General features: G+C 41.3%; 1 protein-coding gene across 2 annotated transcripts in view; it reads left to right on the top strand.

Moving 5' to 3' along the window:
• Positions 1-16,670, top strand: part of SPOCK3 (SPARC (osteonectin), cwcv and kazal like domains proteoglycan 3) — a 570,427-nt gene that overhangs the window by 395,809 nt on the left and 157,948 nt on the right. For both annotated transcript variants that reach the window (XM_073606091.1, XM_073606097.1), the window contains exon 5: positions 11,250-11,376. In XM_073606091.1, the coding sequence (XP_073462192.1) occupies positions 11,250-11,376 (127 nt within the window). The remainder of the gene's footprint in view (positions 1-11,249; positions 11,377-16,670) is intronic.

Raw genomic sequence — 16,670 nt, 5'->3', positions numbered from 1 at the left:
GAGATCTGATTTTTATCCCGTGGAGCTTTGAGTGAAAGAGTAGGAAGTGAAATAGGGGCTCAAGTGCCAAATTGAACAGCAGGGGAGTGGGGGGCACCCTTGCCTTGTGCCTTTGTGGAGTCCCGTGGCGGAGATGAGACCCACGGCGATCACGTTTGCAGATGAGACAGAATACATAGTGTGTATGAGATGTAAAAATGTGCCTGTGAAACCAAATCATGACAATACCAGTCTCAACCAATGGAAACTGACATTGTCAACTGCCTTTTCGCATTCAAGCTTTTGCCATTTCTAGGACTGCCAGGACTTTCCTAATGTTTAACGTAGCGGACCTCCCTTGAGTAAAGCCCACTTGTGAGGGGTGGATAAGGGAGGGAATGATAGGGGCTAATCTATTCGCTGTTATCTTAGAGAGGAGTTTAGAGTCCAGATTAAGCGGGGAGATTGGGCGGTAAGAGCTTGGGTCGTGAGGTCTTTTCCTTTCTTGGGGATTAGCCTAATATGAGCTTGGTGGCCTGAGGGTATGTAGTGGTTCCCGTCTACTATCTTCTGATACACCGACTGCAGAGTGGGGGCAAATGTGCCTGTGGAGAGTTTGTAGAACTCTGACGTGTAGCCATTGGGGCCTTGAGCCTTGCCTGGGGTTAGCGATTTAATTGCGCTGGAAATGTCCTCGAGAGAGAGAGGTTGGGGCAATAAACTGGGTCAAGAGTGTGTCATTCACAGTGGGCAGTGGTACTCTGTCTAGAAGGAATCACACTGTAGCCTCATCGATGGGGTCAGGGCCATAGAGTGCTGCATGGAATTGTTCTAGGATGAGGTTAATGTCTTTAGGAGAAAAGGTAAGGTTTCCTGAGGGATCTTTAAGAGCAGTTATATGTGTGGATGTGTGGGGACCTTTGCACAAACGGGCCAGGAGTTTGCCTGTTTTGTTGCCATATTTGTGGTAACTAAGATCAAGAAGTGATTGATGCATTCTTTCCTGTGTCTCTGGCCACTGGTCAAAGCGGTCTTTGGCAGTTCGCCATAAATCCCTATGAATACTGTAGTTGAATTATCTTGTGCTAGCTTTGCCTGAGCCTGGCGTAAAGCTTTGCTCGCTTCACCATATTCTCTGGAGACCTTTTTTTGTAGGCAGAGGCATAGGAAATTATCCTTAACCCCAGAACCGCTTTCCCGGTTTCCCAAAAGCGATTTGTGTTATCGCAGTACTCAGAATTGGTAGTGGAGTAATCCGCCCATGTGTCGTCGATGATCTGTTGCAGCTCTTTGTCGTGTGCCAGGTAAGATGGGGAAACACCAAATGCTGATGGATTCTTGTGTGGCTAGTCGTGATAAGTTTACAGATATTGGTGCATGGTCTGAAATGGCTATGTCATGCATACATGGATCTGAAGCATGAGCAAGGAGGAGAGAGTTTAGGAATGCATAGTCAATCCTAGACAACGAGTTGTGGGGGGGAGAAGAAGGTGTACTCTTTTCCCTCGGGGTGTGTTAGTCTTCAGAGGTCTACTAATTGTAAACCATCTGCAAATTGCAATAGAAATGTTGGAGCATGCAGGGTGTTCAGAGTCAGTTGGCGAGAAACTGCTCATCTATCTTCCCGATTGTCAAGAGCTGAATTGAAGTCCCCTGCTACTAGCAGTGGAAGATGGAGGTGCGGAGCTACCTGGAGGTCAAGTTTTGAAAGAAAAGCTTAGAAGGTGAATTTGGGGCATAGACGTTGGCTATTACCCATTCATGGGCAGGCATTTTTAGTCTAACCGTGAGGATCCGATCCTCACTATCTTCCTAGACAGAAACCACTTTACAGGAAAGGTTTTTGTGGATCAACAGGAGGGCCCCTGCTTTACCCTTCACTGCTGATGACCCAAATACCTGTCCCACCCAAAGTTTGCTCATACGATTAAAATCCTCTGTGTTAAGGTGGGTTTCTTGAAATAGTGCTATGTCTGCCTTTAAACGTTTCAGGTGGCGAAGGATCGACATACGCTTGTTGGGCGAACAAAGCCCTTTAACGTTCCAGGATTCGACTTTCATAGGGTGTCGAGAGTTGAGGGGGGTTTTATTAGCAAGTTGGGAATCATAAAGGAGAAACTTAGCTGAATTTTAGATGTGACTGGGGAATCACAGTAGCACCTGGGGATAGGAGGAGTGTAACGGAGTCTCTGAGAGGGGTGTTTAGAGTGGAAAACAAACCAAAGGGGTATAGGAGAACAAAAAAGGTAATAACATACCCTTCGGAGCCTGAACTTTTTTCCACATGTAAAACCAACACATACAACAACATAACATGACATTATTCATAGAGTGCAACAACCTATGTCTAATCAATCAGGGCAGCCATAGCGATGTGACCTTAAGGATGTAAGTATGGCGTGAGTGTTTTGTTGTGGCCAGGTGAGCCGGAAAGACAAATTTTTTTGGTCCTTTCTTGGGCTGCATTGATCTCTTGGTACAGCTAGATGGGAGGGGGTTGGTGAAGCGGAGGTATCCATCGGGATATGGAGTTATGCCTGCAGGTATTGCTGTGCTTCCTCTGGGTGAGAGAATGATTTAGATTCTCCTGATGGGTCTGTGAAGCGGAGTATCGCCGGATAGGGCAAGGTGAATTTAACTCCCTTCTGGTAGAGAGCCGCACATATTGGTTGAAACGCTTTGCGTTTTTGAAATACTTCTAGGAAATAGTCTACAAATAGCAGGAGTTGTGCCCATCCAGTTACAAGGATTTGGAATTCCTGAATGATTTCAGGATGTTTACTCTATCAGTAGTTCAGGTAGCGAACTATAACGGGCCTTGAGGTGCGCTATATCATTGGAAGGGGTCCCCAGCCGGTGTGCCCTCTCCACTATGCATGGCATTGTTATTCCCAGAGCACATGGGATACATGAGGCGCAGATGTCCTGGAGGGAGTCTGAGTTTATTGACTCCGGGAGACCAAACACCCGCAGGTTATTGAGAGTGATTCCTTAGGTCATCCAGATTGTCTAAGATGTATTGCTAGGTTTACTGTGATTGCTGATCAGAGGTGATTGAGCTTTGTACCTCATCTTCCAGGTCAGACCCACGGAGCTCTAGTTCAGAGAGCCTTTTGGCATGATCTTCCATCTCTTTCCTGAGCTGGGCTATGCCTGCAGCTATTGCTCTGTCCAGTGCAGCTGTGATGGTGGGGGATAGCAGGGCTACAATGGCTTGTGCCAAGCCTCCATACTGTTCAATGGGTGGGAAAGGCGGTGCGGCCATATAGTGTGCTGTCTGTGGTGACTGGGGCTACTGCACTATCTGCCATGTTAGGAGTGTGTGGGCTTGGCAGGGGGGAGCTCCAGTGGGACCGCTGTGGGTGTGCCAGAGGAGCCCAATATGACAAATCTGTCCATCCGCTGTGTTCTCGAGGCTGGAGTGAGAAGAGCCGGGGTGTGATCACCGTCCGCTGACGTTAAAAGCCATTTTTTTAGGCTGGTTTTGCCAGAGCCACTGTTCCTCGCTCCTTTACATTTTTGTTAACCATAACAAAAATGTAAAGGTAGTTTAAACAGTACTGTAAATGTAAATGTTGTTCGTAACATGGTACTCATCTTATCACCTGCCAAAGCCCTCCTCCTGTTCTTCTCCCATACCACTTGCCATTAGTGTCGTACTCCTTTCTGACTTATCTGTTCCATTATGTACCAACTTTCCCTCCCCCCTCAATCCTAGTTTAAATACTCCTCTAACCTTCCCATAAACCTCATCCCTAGCACTGTAGAGCTCCTTCCATTTAGGTTCAAGCCATCTTTAGCATATAGGTTGCACCCTAATTAAAAGTAAGCCTTCTTGCACCAGGCCTTTAGCCATGTGTTTAGTTCTCTAAGCCCATGGTATTTTTCCATGGGCTTAATTCTCCATCTTCCATATATTCTGTCATTGAGCTCAACATGAACGAAGACAGCTGGGTCATGTCCAGCCCGTCCCAGTAATTTTTCTACTTGGTCCACCATGTGCTATGAAATGTATTATGCATCATTTGGCTTTAATAAACCAGAAGTCAACTTTCATGGTGAGCGGCTCTCCCTTTTTTGAATTTTTAAAAGTTATGTGGTCCACCACATGCTGAACCCTGTCACAAGAGAGAAAGCAAACCAATTGGTTGAGGTGATCAGAGTGTCTACTTATTCTATAGAATGCCCTATTACCACCAACTGTCTAGGCCTTCCTGCATTACCCTCACAACCCCTACCAGATGTGGTACTCTTTTGGGACTTATGAGTAGTAGTGATCTCTAGGACTGCCAGTGCTGGGTTTGCCACCCACCCATTTTCACCCAACTGGGCAAATTTGCTTGGGTACCCAAAGGGCTGGCCTCCCTTTTCTATGGGCACCTTTCATTCCTTATAGTTAAAGTAACCCAACTTTCTATCTGATCATTCTGGCTTTCCCCTTCACCCTCCACATCAACCCTATTAATTCTCTGTTTAGTGATGAGAACACTACTTTCAGAGTTGTCAATCCTCCTTAACATTGCAATTCATTTGTCCAGATCAGATCCAGATCCCCATATTTCTAGGTGGACAATCTGCTCACATCTGTCAGTTCAATCTTCCTTCTGGAGCTGGTGCTCCATTATTGTAAACGTGTCACAATGTGCACTGGACAAAACGTTTAACCATGCTAGCACTCATAATCCCAGTCACAATATTTATACTACTTACTGGAAAATGAAAACGTACAGGTTTGAAAACTGGAAACTTAAACTCTTCTCATATAGATCTCACTACTCAGTTCACAATCCCAATGTGGGAAAATGTGAATTGAAGAGCTGGCTATATCACACCTGTGAACCAGTCCCCTTAATTGGCAGACTGAAAGGATGGGGGGGAGAAAACATTGTTTTTAAAAAATAGTGACATAAAATGAGAGAAAAAAGTGTTTTAAAAGGATACAGGTAAAAGACTGCAAAGAAGAAAACACATGTACCAAAAACAGTCACCAAGCACTCAATATATCTCAGCAAAGACAAGTACTCTGTTTAAAACACCACTTAGTTCACAATCCCAAAGTAAGTGAAGCTGACTTCTTTCTGAAGTTTCCATTGTGCCTTTATGTTTTTTAGTGTGTTTGGAGCTGTACCTGTTTTAATGTCAACAATATTATAGAATTCAGACTTTGCAAGTATTTTGCTAAACAGATGTCGAGCATGATTATGGACTCTTAAATTAACCACAGATTTCTATGCACTTTGCTATTACTTTTTATTTGAAAAAGTCCTTTTTGTTGTAATACATCCTACAGCAAAAATGATAAATAAAAAAATATCATGGGGGCTCCCCCCTAAAATCTATACCAGGACCCGTTTCCTTGACAAGGTCTATATAGGATTTTAAAGGGCAACTCCATGCAAAAAGTTAACAAAAACATTATGAATTCCCCCAAAGTCTATACCAAACCCTCAGCACAGCATGCAGCCTGATAGGTCAGGAAAGGGGGGTGACCAGCATGTACAGGCTTCCCCCCAAACCATACCAGGCCCCATGCCATCAAAATGGGCGGTGCCTTACTAAGAGGGGGAACCCCTGGAAAAGTACCTTATCCTCATGTTGATGACTGCAAGGGCCTCTTTCTTACTTCCTTGACCCCTACTCATGCACAAAAAAGTTCTTTAATAAAAAATGACCCCCTCAAAAAAGTCTCACAAAGTAAATCCATTGTCAGTCACATCATCCAGCAATGCAGATCCTCATCAATCACAAAGAACATTACCAGGAAGATTCCCCTGCAGCAAATATTTGGTAAATGGCAGATTTACTTCATTATAAATATACTCCTATGTGTTTAACTTTAGTTAACTACTTCCCACCCGGCCAATGTACATAAACGGCCGGGTGGGCGCTCTCTCCTTCTGAGTGGACGTTCAGGATCGTCCCTCAGAAGGAGGGGGATTGCGCACGTGCATGCCCGCACAGCGACGCAATCCCGATGCGCTCATGTCACCCGGACACAGCACATCTCCGATCGGCAGGAGGGCTCTGTGATTGGCCCTCCTGATCACATGACAGCCGTGTCCAATCACAGCCGTCATGTGATGTAAACACAGAGCCGCTGTTTTTTACAGCTTTTTACTCACTGATCACTAACCTAGTGTAACCACACAATGTAAAACACACATGTCCCCACACAATGTCCCCAAAACACATGTCCCAAAAACGCATATCCCCAAAACACATGTCCCCAAATAATAAAAACTCCTGTCCCCCACTTATTTCCCACTAAAATCACATGTCCCAATGATTATCTGCACACATATGTCCGTGATCACCTGCGCACATCTGTACATGATCATTTGCATACATCTGTCTGTGATCACACAAACCAATAATTATACACTTAACGGAAATTTTTTTAGCAAAAACATGTAGCAGAGTACATTTTGGCTTAAATTTATGACAAAATTCGATTTTATTGGATTTCTTTTAAAACAGAAAGAAGAAAATATTGTTTTCCAAATTTCCGCTCTTTTTTCGCTTCTATCGCAAAAAATAAAAAACTAAGTCGTGAATAAATACCACCAAAAGAAAGCTCTATTTGTGCAAACAAAATGATAAAAATTTCATTTGGGTACAGCGTAGCATGACTGCGCAATTGTCATTGAAAGTGCCAGAGTACTGAAAACTGAATATTGGTCTGGGACGGAAGGGGGCGAAAGTATTCAGTATTGATGTGGTTAAGGAGTTGTTATAGAACACAGTGTTTTACATTTTGGGGATCCAAGTTTTTTGTTCAGTGATATTTATATGTCCTTTGGTACTTCTAAAAAGATGCTTCTGTGTCTTAAAACATCCACCAAACTTGAAGTAGTTAATGCCTGCTAAAATGTTTTTAGTAAACTATGTATTCTATAAAGTAAATGTAATATAAAAATAATATTAATAATAATAATATAAATAGGTTGTTTAATCCTAGAAATAGCATAATTGGTGCACTGAAATATATTTTAAGATGCTTCAAAGAATTTTGTTTTAGTGCATTTTTTTTGCTATTTCTAAAAAATCTTTGTTTTACAAATAAACATTGAACAAATGCATACACCCATTAACAGAGCATTATCAATTTTCTAAAAACTGCACACTAAACACTGTTTGCCTTCAGGCTCATTGTTTATAATTGAAATTTCACAAGAAGCCAATTGTACAAAACAGGAAGGGGAGTAATTACTGCTCAGTTGCATATGCAATTTTCAGCTTGCGCTATTGAGCTCTGTAAACCATAGACTTTCCAGCTACTTAGAAAATAATAGACAAGTAAATGTGGTAAGGAGGTTAAAGCTCCAACTTTTAGTTGAAATTTAAAATGTTAATTTACCTAACTAAAAATATATGGCCATGCAGGACAAGCGTCATTCTGGGAGGATGCACCCGTGCATCCTCACACTTCTGGCACTCGTGCACACTGTGATCTGTGTACTCCAATCACTGATCGGAGTACCAGGCCGCTGTGATTGGCCCTGGTACTGTGACCAATCACAGCTGTCACATGAAAAGTAGTAAACAATGGCTGTCATCCATGATGTCATTGCTTACTACTATGATCTCTGTGATTGATCACAGTGACAATCACAGCAGCCTTGTACGATGTGATAGCTGTAGCCAATCACACCAATCACAATATTAACTGCTTGCCACCTGCCCACCATCAAATGACAGCGTGGCAGTGCGGCTCTCGTTCTGGGACGACGACATATGACGCCGATCACAGCGCGGTGATCACGCCCACGCCATGTTGCTAGGACACGGCGCAACCCCGATCTCTGTAAAGAGGTGCGTCTTTAACCATGTGATCGGCTGTGTCCAATCACAGCCGGTCACATGTAAACAACGAAGTGCCGATAATCGGAGCTGCTCGCCTCACACTGACAGAGTGTGTGGTGAGGAGAGACGATCAGCGGCATCTCCACGCAGGGGGACATCTAGGAATGTAATCAAGGCACTGATCATCAGTATTATTATATCAATATAGTGTCACACATCAGTGCCCACCATTGCCCACCAATGCCAGCTATCAGTGCCCACCAGTGGCAGCAATCACTGCCCACAAGTGCCATCAGTGCCCATTAGCGATGCCAGTCAGTGCTGGCAATCAGTGCCGCTTACATCAATGCCCATCACTGCTGTCAAACAATGCCCATCAGTGTCGCCCATCATTGTCACCCATCAATGCCCATCAGTGCCCATCAGTACCGCCTATCTGTGCCACCTATCACTTCCAATCATTGCCACTTATCAGTGCTCATCATGCCACATATCAGTGCCACCTATTAGTGCCCATAAGTATGGCATATTAGTGCCTCCTCATCAGTGCCGCCGCATCAGTGCCCATAAGTGCCACCTCATCAAGGCCCACCAGTTCAGCCTATCAGTGCCGCCTCATCAGGGCACATCAGTGAAGGCGAAAAGTTAGTTACAAAATTTACTGACAGAAAAAAGTAAAAAACTTTTTTTTCAAAATGTTTGGTCTTTTTTTTTCCTATTTGTGTGAAGAAAATTATAAAAAAATGTGTTTAGTACAGTGTAGCACAACCGTGCAATTGTCATTCAAAGTGCGACAGCGCTGAAAGCTGAAAAATGGCTTGGGCAGGAAGGGGGTGTAAGTGCCCGGTGGGCAAGTGGTTAAACAATGGCATCAATTATGGATGCCAAACACAGTTAAAAAACAGATTGCTTTTACAGTGATTATCACTGTAATAAGCAATCATAGTGCAGAAAAAATGACTGGTGATGATCATGTACAATGGCTGGCTGCTCTAATATGTGGGAGGCCATGTACCAGTAGGCTAGACTTGCTTGGCTTATGGGAACTGAGACTGCTATTGGCGATGCTACATTAAGCTATATTCCTTGATCACTTGTACAGAGGCGACCAGTACAGTACAGTTTTGACACAATTGGTGGATTTGTGAGGTATACAAGATACAATATCCAGTACATAATCAGTCCAGGCACTAAAAAAGTCTCACACATGTAGTATTGCCATACTCTGGAGTAGTAGTAGAATGTGTTTTGGATTGTAATTCTAAGTACACCCATGATGTGTGCGAGAAATATCTAATTCAATTCAACTTTGTGTAAAAAAAATTTTCATTTTCTTTCTGCATTTTCCAAAAACTTGTGGCAATAAAATGAAGCTTTCAAAAGACTCACCATGTCTCTTAGAAAATACCTTGGGGTGTTTATGCTCCAAAATGTGGTGATTTGTGGGTGTTCCCTTGTCCTGGTTCTCAAGGGTCTCCAAAAATGTGATAAGTAGTCAGGAAATTTGGGGTGTAATTTATGCTCCTGGAACACCGGAAGGTGCTCCTTGGATTTTGGATCCCTCTATGTGGCTGGACAGTGAAAGTCTCACGCACATGGTATCACCATGCTCAGGAGGAGTAGCAGAATGTGTTTCGGGTTGTATTTATACATTATGCCTTTGCCGTGTGTGTCAGAAATATCTTATTCATTGACATGTTTCAATTTGACAACATTTTAATTTTAATTTTTGCATTTTCCAAAAACTTGTGGCAAAATTTACAGAATACTCACTATGCCTTTCAGAAAATACCTCGGAGTGTTTGCTTTCCAAAATTAGGTCATTTTGTCAGTGTTTGCCAGTGGACAGTTTCTAATGTTCCAAGGCCTCCAAAAACATGATCGGTAGCCAGGAAATTAGACACATTTTATGGCCACTATGCATCTAGACTGTGAAAAAGTCTCACATATGTAGTATCCCCATTCTCGGGAGACATTGCAGAATGTGCTTTGGGGTGTAATTATAAGTCTGCCAAATGACAACTTTGTGAAAAAATAAATATTTTCTTAATTTTCCCCCCAAAATTGTGAAAAAGATAACTCAACATGCCTAATATATATATTTTTATTATTATTATTTTTTATTATAGGTACTTATATAGTGCCATAAATGTATGCAGCACTTTACACATATATACATATATTATACATTCAGTCCCTGCCATCAAGGAGCTTATAATCTAAGGTCCCTTTCTCACATTCATACAGGACATTTAGACAGGAGCAAATTCACCTACCAGCACGTCTTTGGAGAGTGGGAAAAAAACAGAGGAAACCCACGAAGGCACGGCCCTAGTTCTGCTAGGCGAAAGTTCTAACTACTTACCCACTGTGCTGAGATATAGATATATATATATATATATATATATATATATATATATATATTTGCAAGTGCAAGGATAGCTACAGCACTCTATGCTTGAAGTAAATGCCCAGGTGCTCACTCACAAAGAAATCCATATAAATCCAAAGATTTATATCTTGAGGCACTCATGAGTCTTGCAGAGGAAGAAGATCAAAAACAGCAGTGTTTCAATTGTCAAAGTTTCGATGAAGTTCAGTCTTGAGAAAGATGGACATTGACAATAAAAACACGACTGTTTTTGTTCTTCCTCTTTTGCAAGACCCATGAGTGCTTCTAAACCAGTGCTTCTATTTTAATTATATATATATATATATATATATATATATATATATATATATATATATATATATATACATACTGGATAGATATTTGGTCGGATATATATGTATTTGGAGATGGATATTTTTATATATATATTTGGAGAAAGCTCTTTCTGTCTCAAGAAAATTGGGTATTGTATGTTTGGTAATTTGGGTACAGTATTGTATGTCTAAGTAATTGTTATTGAAAGTGTGACACTGTCAAAAACTGAAAAATGGCCTTGGCAGGAAGGGGATGAAAGTCTCCAATCTTGAGGTGAATTAATTGTATTTTTCCATGCTGACTGTAATATTTAAATAAATAAAATATAAACAAAAAATCATTATACATTCCCATTAAGCTGTTCAGCTTTAATCCAAATTATGTACTATAAGTACCCTAAAAGTAGCATGCTGCTGGAAAGTCAGAAAGAGGGCTGTTTCCATAACCAGAGACATGTGTTTCTCATTGGTTACTTTAATAATGTAATATTATATGTATATTTATTATTAATACAAGCATATTAAACATTTGTAAGTGTTTAGAATTGTCTAAGAAAGTTTTCATTTATCCAGGTCATGTCATATATAGCAGTAGTTTGTCACATTCAACATGGTGGCTAGCAACATTCAAATTCAATGCGACTAACTTCTACTGGCTAGTGTTTAAAATGCAGCATTGTATATGGAAATTTCAGTTAAAGTATGGATTTGCCATTTGTTTCCTTTCATAGGTAGCTCTAACAGATATTATTTTATTACAGCATGAAAGAAGCTGGATTAACTTATAAGTACTGGAGAGGTGTTCCTCTTACGTCGAGTTGTAAGCAATGTCCAGTTGCTTATACAAATCCTGTATGTGGGTCTGATGGACATTCATATTTATCTCAGGTAGGATTTCATTTAAACTCATTTTGAACTTCTAAAGCCCAAAAATCAATCTTAAGAATTTGCATGATGTTTAACACCTTTGACTTGCTCTGTAAGCTGTGGTACAACAGTGGCTAGTCTCGCACACACTGGATCTATAAGAGTTGATTTACCAAAGAAATAGATGATGTTCTTTTAGTCACATAAATATTGTTAAATAGGGAAAAGCTGTGTTCACTTTGAATAGCTAATCATGTGCAAAGGATAAGCCTGTTGTTTTTTTAATTTCTCATGCACATGCTTAGGTAGTCACAATAAATGTAGCTTCACCTTATTTAAAAACATTCTTTTTGCAAAGGAAACATACAGCCGTGGTCAAAAGTTTGGAGAATGACACAAATATTGATTTTCACAAACGGTACTGCTTCAGTGTTTTTTGTCAGATGTTACTATGGTATACTGAAGTATAATTAAGTTTATGCAAAGAGTCAATATTTGCAGTGTTGATCCTTTTTTGATCCTTCTTTTTCAAGACCTCTGCAATTCGCCCTGGCATGCTGCAAATCAACTTCTGGGCCACATCCTGACTGATGGTAGCCCATTCTTGCATAATCAATGCTTAAAGTTGGTCAGAATTTGTGGGGGGTTTTTTGTTCACCTGCCTCTTGAGGATTGACCACGTTCTCAATAGGATGTTTTGTTCCCCACGCCATTTACTTGCCTTATGGCAAGGTGCTCCATCATGCTGGAAAAGGCATTGTTCATCACCAAACTGTTCTTGAAAGGGTGGGAGAAGCTGCTCTCACAGGATGTTTTTGTAACATTCTTTATTCATGTCTGTGTTCTTAGGCAAAATTTCAAGTGAGCCCACTCCATTGGCTGAGAAGCAGCCCCACCCATGAATTGTCTCAGGATGTTTTACTGTTGGCATGACACAGGACTAAGGGTAGCTCTACCTTTTCGTCTCTGGACAACGTTTTTCCTGGATGCCCCAAACAGTCAGAATGGGGACTCATCAGAGAAAATTAATTCACCCCAGTCCTCAGCAGTCCAATCCCTGTACCATTTGCAGAATATCAGTCTGTCCCTGATATTTTTCCTGGAGAAAAGCGCCTTCTTTGCTGCCCTTGACACCAGGCCATCCTCCAAAAGTCTTTGCCTCACAGTGCGGGCACTCACACCTGCCTGCTGCCATTCCTGAGAAAGTTCTGCACTGGTGGTGCCCCAATCCCCCAGCTGAATTGACTGTAGGAGACTGTCCTGGTGCTTGCTGGACTTTCTTGGGCGCCCTGAAGCCTTCTTCACAAATGCAGTGGAAATGTTTTTTTTTTATGGGCTTAAGTTCATTTTCATGGCGAAGAGGGACTTTGCAATTAATTGCAATTCATCTGATTATTCTTTATAACATTTTGGAGTATATGCAAATTGCCACCATAAAAACTGAGGCAGCAGACTTTGTGAAAAGTAATATTTGTGTCATTCTCAAAACTTTTGGCCACGGCTGGATCCTATATGATGTTCATAAAAAGAATATTTTCATCAAAACCAGCAATGTTGGTTCACTGTTCTTTTTGGAAAGTTGATTCCCCTGCTGGCTTCCCTCTGAAAGATTTGATACCAAGATTATCAGCTGCGCCCATTTGAGCAGACATTGCAAACATACACTGATGATGTCATGCACCATTTATGGATTCTTGGCAGTTTAATATACATACATAACTGTGAACTGTGAATTGAATGACTCATTTGTGCTTGCCATGTGTAAATGAGTGCTGCCAAAATTATTGTAGGTATTATAGGCAAATTCTAGAATTAGAATGCCTATGTTATTGTAGAGATTATGGCTAAATCCCAGAATTATCTATGAGATATAAGAGGCAAACTGATATTTCAATGTACTGTGGCTACCCTAAGCTGTTTTTACATTAAACAACACATTTAAGATAACCTGTCATGAAAGATACTTAGGCCTGGTCATTTGGGTCATGTTCCTTAAATTTGCTCCTTGGTCTAATTATTCAGCCACACTCACACTTTATCACTATGCAGAAGCCTCTTCTGTGTCATATCACCCATGACTATTCAAGAAAACCTGAGAAGAGGAAAGCTTTCCCATGCCACTCCTTAGCTTTAATGTAACATGATGCAAAGCTAGGGAATGACTAGGAGGACATTAGCTCACTCTGCATAGGGTGCCTGTCTGCTTGTAAGCAGGCAAGTAAACAGGTGAGCGAGATATGGGGATATGGGGGGGGGGTTATTTGCGTAGAAAGAAGAGTTGATTGGAGGAAGAAGGATAGGGGAGAATTTAGAAATGTTTGCTGGATAGGGTGCTAGAGGAGTACTGTGTAGCCAGGGTAGTTTGTTACATAGTCCAGATTTCTGCACTGAGGGTAAATAGTTCTTACCACTCTGTTTTTTAGAAGAGCAACAGTCAGAATGCTTCATGCAGCACAGCATACAGAGCAAAGATGTCAGGAGTATGCAACACACAATGTACATTACTCACTCGTGGCCTCCTTAAAGAGGTTGTAAACCCTTACATACAGTTGTGCTCATAAGATTACATACCCTGACAGAATTTATGATTTCTTGGCCATTTTTCAGAGAATACGAATGATAACACAAAAACTTTTCTTTCTGCGGGAAAAGGTAGTTGAACTGTATAAAACAGGAAAGGGATATAAAAAGGTATCCAAGGAATTGAGAATGCCAATCAGCAGTGTTCAAACTCTAATCAAGAAGTGGAAAATGAGGGGTTCTGTTGAAACCAAACCACGGTCGGTAGACCAACTAAAATTTCAGCCACAACTGCCAGGAAAATTGTTCGGGATGCAAATTAAAACCCACAAATAACTTCAGGTGAAATACAGGACTCGCTGAAAACATGTGGTGTGGCTGTTTCAATATGCACAATAAGGAGGCACTTGAAGAAAGATAGGCTGCATGGCTGAGTCGCCAGAAAAAAAACATTACTACGCAAATGCTACAAAGTATCCCTCTTACAATATGCCAAACAGCACAGAGACAAGTCACAAACGTTCTGGCACAAAGTCATTTGGAGTGATGAGACCAAAATCAAGCTTTTTGGCCACAACCATAAACGCTTCATTTGGAGAGGAGTCAACAAGGCCTGTGATGAAAGGTACATAATTCCTACTGTGAAACACGGAGGTGGATCGCTGAAGTTTTGGGGATGTGTGAGCTACAAAGGCACATGAAATTTGGTCAAAATTGATGGCAAGATGAATGCAGTATGTTATCAAAAAATACTGGAGGAACATTTGCATTCATCAGCCAGGAAGCTGCACATGGGACGTACTTGAACATTCCAACATGACAATGATCCAAAACACAAGGCCAAGTCGACCTGTCCTTGACTACAGCAGAATAAAGTGAAGGTTCTGGAGTGGCATCTCAGTCTCCTGACCTCAGTATCATTGAGCCACTCTGGGGAGATCTCAAACGAGCAGTTCATGCAAGACAGCCCAAGAATTTACAGGAACTGGAGGCTTTTTGCCAAGAGGAATGGGCAACTTTACCATCGGAGAAGATAAAGAGCCTCATCCACAAATACCACAAAATACTTCAAGCTGTCATTGGGGGCAATATGCAGTATTAAGAACTGGGGTATGTAAACTTTTGATCAGGGTCATTTGGGTAGTTTCTGTTGTGATTATGATTTAAAAAGAGTAAACACAGTTGATTGATAATAAATGGTTTCAACCAAACACTAACCATGAGTGAAAGAAAAGTTTTTGTGTTATCATTCATATTCTCTGAAAAATGGCCAAGAAATCATAAATTCTGCCAGTGTATGTAAACTTATGAGAACAACTGTATACCCAGTGAAGTGATTAGTCTCAGATGAGACACAGAGATGAAATAAAACCTCCTACACAAGTTGTACCTGTTTATGTGCAGCCCTCTATCCTCTACAGTCTTCCAAAACAAACATTTTACACACTATCTAGTAGCAAGGGGCAGGGTTCTGATGTCACGCGCAATGTGGAGCTAGAGCACACAGCTCCAGGAAATCTGAGAGCTGATTGGAAGGAAGTGACATCCCTCCCCCCACACTTCACAGACTTAGAGAACCATAGAGCTGAAAGTATGAATGAACTGCTGCATCCTGGAGGGGGGTTGGCCCTCTCCTGGTTGGCTGAAGTGTTGACCTTTTAGGAATGAATCATGCAGATAGCAGGGAGAGGAGAGATCAGAGAAGAACCAGACTCTGTGCTTTGGATTCAGGTTACTACAATAGTGGGATGTGCTTTGTTTGATTTTCAAGTCTGAGGTTTACAATCACTTTTAGTGAGTTTAATCTGTACTATATACTTTTGACTTGTACACTTTTTAATCTGTGCTGTACATTACAGTCTACTGATCACTGCACTCTGAACCCTTGATTTTTCATTACTTCTGAACACTGCACTACGTATACACTTAGCTATAGGCTACATACGCCTGACCCCTGAACTCTGTACTCTGAGCTTTCTGCTGCATAATCCTCACCACAGCACTCTGTATGGTAGGCTCTAGGTTTCATACCCCTGATGCTATATACTCTTGACCTCTGCACAATATACGCAATGCTGTAAATTACATACTACTGACCACTGCATACAACATACCTTACATACTTCCAACCATGATTTGCTCTTTGCTAAGTTGTCCCTGGTTATTTTAGGTCTAAGATTTTCTTTGAGGTAGTGTTAGTCTATATGGTAATAATGTCTATATTCTGTCTGCAGCAAACATACATAATTAGAGAGTTTATGTGTCTGTAAGAGTATCTCTTGTTACACAGTAATAAAAGCATATTCAGTGGGTACTAGTGCTGTGGCATATGTGTGCAGTGTATACACTTCTGGACCAGGCCTATTTCTGACATTTGTTGTTTACAGGTTAAAATCAGTATTTTTTGCTAGAAAATTACTTAGAACCCCCAAACATTATATATTTTTTTTTTAAGCAGAGACCCTAGAGAATAAAATAGAGATCATTGCAATACTTTGTGGTTTATTTACGAAAGGCAAATCCAATGTGCACTACAAGTGCACTTGGAAGTGCATTTGGAAGTGCAGTCGCTGTAGATCTGAGGGGGACATGCAAGGAAAATAAAAAACAGCATTTTTGCTTGCACATGATTGGATGATAAAATCAGCAGAGCTTCCGCTCATTTCAGATCTTCCCCTCAGATCTTCAGTGACTGCACTTCCAAGTGCACTTGTAGTGCAAAGTGGATTTTCCTTTAGTAAATCTCTTTATGTCACACCGTATATGTGCAGCAGTCTTATGCCTCGTACACACGG

Source organism: Aquarana catesbeiana, linkage group LG01, assembly GCF_042186555.1.
Source record: "Aquarana catesbeiana isolate 2022-GZ linkage group LG01, ASM4218655v1, whole genome shotgun sequence".
Taxonomy (NCBI): domain Eukaryota; kingdom Metazoa; phylum Chordata; class Amphibia; order Anura; family Ranidae; genus Aquarana; species Aquarana catesbeiana.
The sequence above is the reverse complement of the archived record's forward strand: the minus strand, read 5'-3'. Positions and strand labels throughout refer to the sequence as shown.